This window comes from Eimeria maxima, genomic scaffold (genome assembly GCF_000499605.1).
Source record: "Eimeria maxima Weybridge genomic scaffold, Emw_scaff805, whole genome shotgun sequence".
NCBI lineage: Eukaryota > Apicomplexa > Conoidasida > Eucoccidiorida > Eimeriidae > Eimeria > Eimeria maxima.
This window is the reverse complement of record NW_013566779.1, coordinates 7,501-13,773: the sequence shown is the minus strand read 5'-3', so window position 1 is coordinate 13,773 and position 6,273 is coordinate 7,501. Positions and strand designations below refer to the sequence as shown.

At 51.3% G+C, this 6,273-nt stretch overlaps 2 protein-coding genes across 2 annotated transcripts in view; both read right to left on the bottom strand.

The window, feature by feature from the left end:
• Positions 1 to 3,406: 3,406 nt before the first annotated feature.
• Positions 3,407 to 5,171, bottom strand: EMWEY_00043560 (dual-specificity phosphatase, catalytic domain-containing protein, putative; the record flags this gene model as incomplete). Its single annotated transcript, XM_013482854.1, has 3 exons — positions 3,407 to 3,488; positions 3,629 to 3,734; positions 3,932 to 5,171. The coding sequence occupies 3 exons, from the start codon at positions 5,169 to 5,171 to the stop codon at positions 3,407 to 3,409; spliced, it is 1,428 nt and encodes a 475-aa protein (XP_013338308.1).
• A 347-nt stretch (positions 5,172 to 5,518) lies between these two features.
• EMWEY_00043550 (hypothetical protein) overlaps positions 5,519 to 6,273 on the bottom strand; it is a gene marked incomplete at both ends in the record, with an annotated part of 3,634 nt that continues 2,879 nt past the window's right edge. The window contains 2 exons of the mRNA XM_013482853.1: positions 5,519 to 5,596; positions 5,800 to 5,853. Coding sequence (XP_013338307.1) covers positions 5,519 to 5,596; positions 5,800 to 5,853 — 132 coding nt within the window. The remainder of the gene's footprint in view (positions 5,597 to 5,799; positions 5,854 to 6,273) is intronic.

The following is a 6,273-nucleotide window of genomic DNA, read 5'->3' as shown; positions in this document are numbered from 1 at the left end:
GCAATGGGGGGCGCCACCGGAGGCTCAACAGCAGAAAGGGGGGGAATGCACGTGACAGTGCTGCTGCTCCTGCTCCGCAGTGGACCACTGGAGAAAACAACTTGCGTGCAATTGAAGCACTAAAAACCACAAACCCTCTTCTTCATTTCAAACCCCAATCCCGAAAGAGTAAATGTGAAAGCCTTGCAGCAGAACAGCTGGATGCGCTTCTGCGTCTGTGCTGCAGCTGGTTTGCTGCTAGCTACTCGGTGTCTGTGGAATCTTCTTCTTCCCTTTGCGCCGCAAAAGCGCCGTTTCATCCGAGCCCTAGTAACTCCTACCAAGTGCATTAAAGGCTCTTAATGATGTTTGCTGCAGCAAAAAAAGGAAGAGAGAAAACAAAAACTCACCAACCCACACCCCACGACGCCGTCTGCGCCGCCGCGCCTCCCTACCACTACTAGCCAGCCAAGAGAACCCCAAAAGCCAAGAAGGAACCCCGAAGCTGCAGCAGGGAGAAAATATCCACACGAAAAGAATAAAAAACACCTTTTAATCTTTGCAGTCCAAGAAAAGCAACTCACAGCAACTGCAAGACAGGCAGACAGCCACGGCAGCGCCGCGGCGGCGTCATCAGCCACAGCTGCTCCGCACCGCACCAGACCATCGGCAGGGGAAGCTGTGCAGCAGTTAGCGGCGGTGTTTTCGGTGTATATAGACAACAGAGACATTATTTGTAACGGTTCAATGTATTACTAGAAGCATTTTAACATTAATTCCCAAGTAAATGCAGCTCAAAACCCCCGTAGAGGCCCAAGAACCCTCCCCCGCCACATCGAGACCCCACACTAGCCGGCACACCCGGGAAGCCGTCGAGTGCTTCGAGAACCTTTAGACCAACCCATGCATTCTTCTTCACCTTAATTTGTGTATTTAACAGTATAGTGACTAGCGCTGGAGTGACGGAAGCATTATTCATTCAGACAGACTGGCGCAGCTGCAGCCGGGTTCTGCCTACTACGGCGCACAGAGGCGCGGCACAAAAGGCACACTACAAACTACCACGGATCCCTTCTAGAGTCTTGCTTGGGATCGGGATCGGGATCGTATTGCATCATGGAAAAGCCATTAAAAATTGCTCACGCGCTGCTCATCGCTGGGGGTCACCTGCCGACAGCCGGAAGCAGCATCGCTAGACAGCTAGCTGCTGTTGGTACTGTTGCTGCTGTAGGTGTACTGCTCCTCTGGTGCCTAAAAAAGCTGTTGTGCGCTCCTTTGGGGATCAAATTTTTATGGAAGAACAGCTAGTTGATACCTTTTACAGGCTTCCAACCACCTGTGCCACACTAGGATGCCCACGGGGGGACTCTTTTCTAACGGAGTTGCAGGAGGGCACACAAGCAGTAACTCTTATACCTCCAAGCTGCGTATATACTCCTTTTAGCATGCTGTAGAAACATTTCAATTAAGAAAGCACCCAAAATGGGACCTCCAGCAAGTATTTTGTAGTAGGAAGTTGCTCTGGAGACAGCCGAGTCACTGCCGCCTTCCCTGCAAGGCTTTTGCGGCCCCCCTCCCAGACAAGGGGCCCCCAGGGCCTACGAGGCTCTTTATGCAATCAGTGGTGCATCGGCAGTTGTTGTGGGGCCTCGCATGTTTGATAATTCTGCAACTGTGCAAGAGTGGCCGACCCCCCAAACTTCGAGAGATGTTAATCTCGTAAGAGACAGTATTAGGTTTAGCCTTTTATGCTCTCCAGGGTCAGCTAGATACGTGAGCCTTGCGAGTGTAATAAAATAAGAAGAAGAGAAGGACAGGGGCCCTACGAAAACAACGAGGGACGTGCTCTTCCTAAGGGGACTGCCGTTGATTATGAGGGACACCTATTCCGATACCCCCACAGCACTAGCATATTTATATGTATAGACCCCTGTACATGTGTATCCATATATGTATGCAAATCAAACATATATAATATATAGCTTTATATGTAAATATACAGGCACATGTAAATTACATATATGTGTTTACCCGTAAATGTATACGTGTATATGTAGGTTGTAACATGTAAGTAACGTAGAGCCCCAGGACGGAGGATCCTGAGAGGAGAACTGAAGGGCGGCTGGATGCTTACCCATATAGGGGGACAGCTGCATGTGGCCTCTCTGTCTCCTTAGATCTGTTCGTCTCTCGATCTGCCTTCCTCTGCATGAAACCGTGCATCGCAGCAGTTGAGTACCCACGCTGTCCCTACAGCTATCGACGCCTCTCGACGCGTCATTAAAATTAAAGAGGAGACAGTTGGAGATACTTAAGCTGACCCTAACAGAGGCACACTAAAAAAGACGGGCAAAGGGAAGGGGAGCAGGAAACACTAACTTTGGCTAGCTAAGCATTTGCTGCTGCAGCTAGCTAGTGAAGCCACAGTTAACCACTTCCACAGGATAATGTTTAGCGCAGCACCATCCTGTAGAACACATCAACGCTGGGTAGCTCTACTGTCCGCTGCTGCAGCTAGGCAGATAACTGCTACTGCCGCTAGGCAGCTAACTGCTGTTGCAGTTAAGCAGCATAGCTGCTACTACAGCTTAGCCGCTAGCGACACAAATTCCTTCGCTGACACGGCTTAAACTAGACACCTCCATACAACTGCCTCTTGTGAGAGAAAGAAACTGACGAACAAAAGTTGTTAGGAGAGACGACTTAAAAGCAGATTGCCTCTTTTAGATGCTCTCTGCATGATTTTTTATTGGAGCAACAAAAGGTGTGCTGAGGTGTACAGACAGCAGGGGAGACTGTCTCTGTCTGTGTATCATTGTTGGTGTGTCTAGAGATTGCCTATAGTTGAGGACCTACGGCGGGAGCTCAAGCCTCCTCTCTCTGTCGGTTTTTGTCTCCTTCTGTGTCTCCATGTGCATAGAACATGCATTATGTGCATGTCTGCACAATGCATGTGCCGTTTACTGCGGCAGGGACAGCAGAGAAGACAACTAAGAAAAAGGGCCTTCGCCGCTGTCCCAAAGCCTCACTGGGAGAGGCTAGGAGGAGGCAGCATGTGTGCAGTACCTGCAGCCCCAAAAGAACTACTGAGCAGCAGCTGCTGCAGCAGTTGCTGCTGTTGCACGCAAGGATGTATTTTGTGTGGAAGAGGAGGAGAGCGGTGGCATTGTCTGTGGATTTTAAGAGACAGGTAGGCAGAAGCGACCACCATTTAAGGAGGCCCCGCCAAAGAGATACTCAAGGAGACACCTCATAGGAGGCCCCGCTCAAAGGAGACACCTGAGGAGAAACTTCAACGGGGGCCCATCCAAGCAGACACCAACACCCGAAGGAGGCAAACATCCCTAAAGAGGCCTCTCGACGGAGACACAATAAAGGAGACTGAAAGAAGGGGCCAAATAGAATTAAGCTAATATAGAAAAGCCTGTTAGGTGTGGCCTGTTGTAAGGAAGCTCATGGGGAACTGCGCTTGATGGAGGCAATACGAAGTTGTGTTGCAGTAAGAGGGGCTGTATTACCACAAGAGGGACAGCGGACCCTCCATATGGGGGCCCCCGTTGTGGGGTCTGTTCCCACAAAATTATTTATGTGGACACGAGACTGCATAGAGGCAGTGCGAAGGCATTGCCTACAAACAAGACAGCCGCACCGCTTAAAAGGCCGCACGTCGCTCTTTACTGTGGATCGTCCACAGCAAGGGGCTGTTATAAATGTCTCCTTTGTCTCCGGCTGCTGCTGCAGGCCTTCTTTCCCAGCTGCACCATCCGCGAGGCAATCCATCACACACAAAACACAACAATGCAGAAGAAAACACAGCCAAACACCACCCCCACAGAGACCGTATCCATGCACTCACAAGTGCTGCATGCGTGCACTCACAGGAGCTGGATGCATGCACTAGGGGGAGCTGCGTCCATGTTCCATGACCCTACGGGGCTTCGCATGCTCTTACGCGTACGTGTTGCGGTGCCTTGACGAGTAGGAGACACAGTAGAGAGACAACCAGAGCTGCTAGCCCTAGGGCTGTCGCCATGGGGAACATCAGAAGAGGCCCCTGGAGCATCGAAGATATGATCTTCTTCCTCTGCAGGAGGAGGCTGGACAGGATCGATCCTGCGGAGGTCGTGATGGACATCTTGTACATAAGGGCCCTCTCCTTCATCCAGCTGCTGCAGCAGATGCTGTGGGCTGTCTTGGGTCAGGCTTCGGAAGCTGTTAAAGAGACTCATCGGAAAAGGGACAGAAGACTCCCTACGCGACAAAGGAGCACTTGCTGGGGTTGCATGCAGCGGGCTGTCTCCTTTCGATTGCTCACGAAACATAAAAGAGGGAAGGGGAGCATCTGAGAGCCTCCTTTCTGCTGCTGCTTCTCTTGCATTATGCTTTAAAGCTGCATCCTCGTCAAAAACGTGCTGCGGCAGCACAGTTGTCTGTCTCCTCTCTGCTGCTGCTTCTTCTCTTTCCTTATGCTTTAAAGCTGCATCCTCGTCAAAAACGTGCTGCGGCAGCACAGTTGTCTGTCTCCTCTCTGCTGCTGCTTCTTCTCTTTCCTTATGCTTTAAAGCTGCATCCTCGTCAAATACGTACTGTGGCAGCACAGTTGTCTGTCTCCTCTCTGCTGCTGCTTCTTCTCTTTCCTTATGCTTTAAAGCTGCATCCTCGTCAAATACGTACTGCGGCAGCACAGTTGTCTGCCTCCTCTCTGCTGCTGCTAGTTGTCTCTCTTGCGCTTTTGCTGCTGCATCCTCGTTAAAGAGATAAGCAGGCACAGCCACTGTGGGTCTCCTCGCCCCGTCCTCCTTCTCCCTATCGGTTGTCTTCTGCATGCAGTCCTCGTTGAACAAGTAAGCAGGTAGCGGCACCGTCTGTCTCCGTATTGCATCGCCTTCTGCCGTTGCAGGAGCAGGTGCAGCTGCCTCGGCAGGAGCACTCGCGGGAGCAGCAGCCTCAGGAGGAGACGCAACAGCAGGTGCAGCCGTAACAACAGGTGCAGCAGCAACAGTAGGATTAGCAGCAACAGCAGGATATGCCGAAGCAGGGACAGCAGCAACAGCAAAGGGAAAGTCCCCTTGGGGTCTGTTTAGCACCTGCAAAGGCACCAGCATCGTCTGGCGCTGGTGTCCTGCTGTCCCTAAAGGTGCTTGATATGCCTGTGGGACTTCAACAAGGATGTAGGGGGGGATGACAGGCATTGTGGGCTGTACATATACCCCAGCAGGCATCACTGGTTCCTCCATGCTGCATGCAGCGGCCGCCTGAGGTGACCGAGGGACCCTGCGCCTCGGCAGCTTGGGGCTGCAGGTGACAGAGACAGAGACAGAGGCAGATGGAAATATTGACAGAGACAGTCAATATTTGGCCTGCCTGCTCCCTATAAGCCCAAGCCCTAAGCCCTAAATTTCGAGTGGCTTATACAGATCCGCAGCCTCCTTGAGGACCAGGCGGAATATAACAGTCTCAACTACTAAAAGCAGTCAAATGATGAATGCCTGCACGCATGTAGCCATGCATGCAAGAATTGAGAAATGTGGGGCTTTGCTTACGGCAGCGGAGGCTCTCTCTCCATGTCGTACACTTTGTCCACCAACGCGGCTATCCGCATTTCGTACCCTTTTCGCTGCATGCACAACAATAAGAAGAAAAAGAAGAAACAAATCCCTTCGCTGCTGCTGCTGCTGTATCGGGCTGTTTGCGGGGGGCCTCTGTTGGAAACAGAAAAGAAGGGGAAGCTACATCCTCTTCGCCAACAGCAGCAGCAGCAGCGGCACGGGCAGGAGAAGTGGAAGCATCAGCAGCAGCAGCAGCAGCAGAAAAACGCACCCGTCCAAGGTACGCCAGACGTGCTTTCTGGGCCTTGAGTTGGCTTGCTGCAATCTGCAGCAAAACAAAAAGACACAAAGACACAACTTGCTTCTGCTGCTGCTGCAGTTGAAGTTCTTAGATATAATTCTCCTTCCCTCTTACCCGTTTCCCCGTCCCCTTTACTCTCCTCTCGTTGTATGATTGGCTGGCTTGCTGCGTTGAGCTCCCTGTTAGCAGTACCTAATTATTAAACTTTCTCCTGTTTAAACTGCCTCCTTTTTTAAACTGTCTCCCTCTCCTATTCCTTATGCGGGTGTGGGTGTGGGTCTAAGAACACTGAACGTGTCTCCTTAGCAGTAACTGTCTCCTTAGTGTCTCCTTATGCTGTGAGTTCTGTTGCTTGCCTCTTTATATGCAGCCTCATACTTCAATTGCAGCACATCTACTCTCATAGAGGCCATTCGCACTGCGTTTCGCACCTGCGCATGCAAC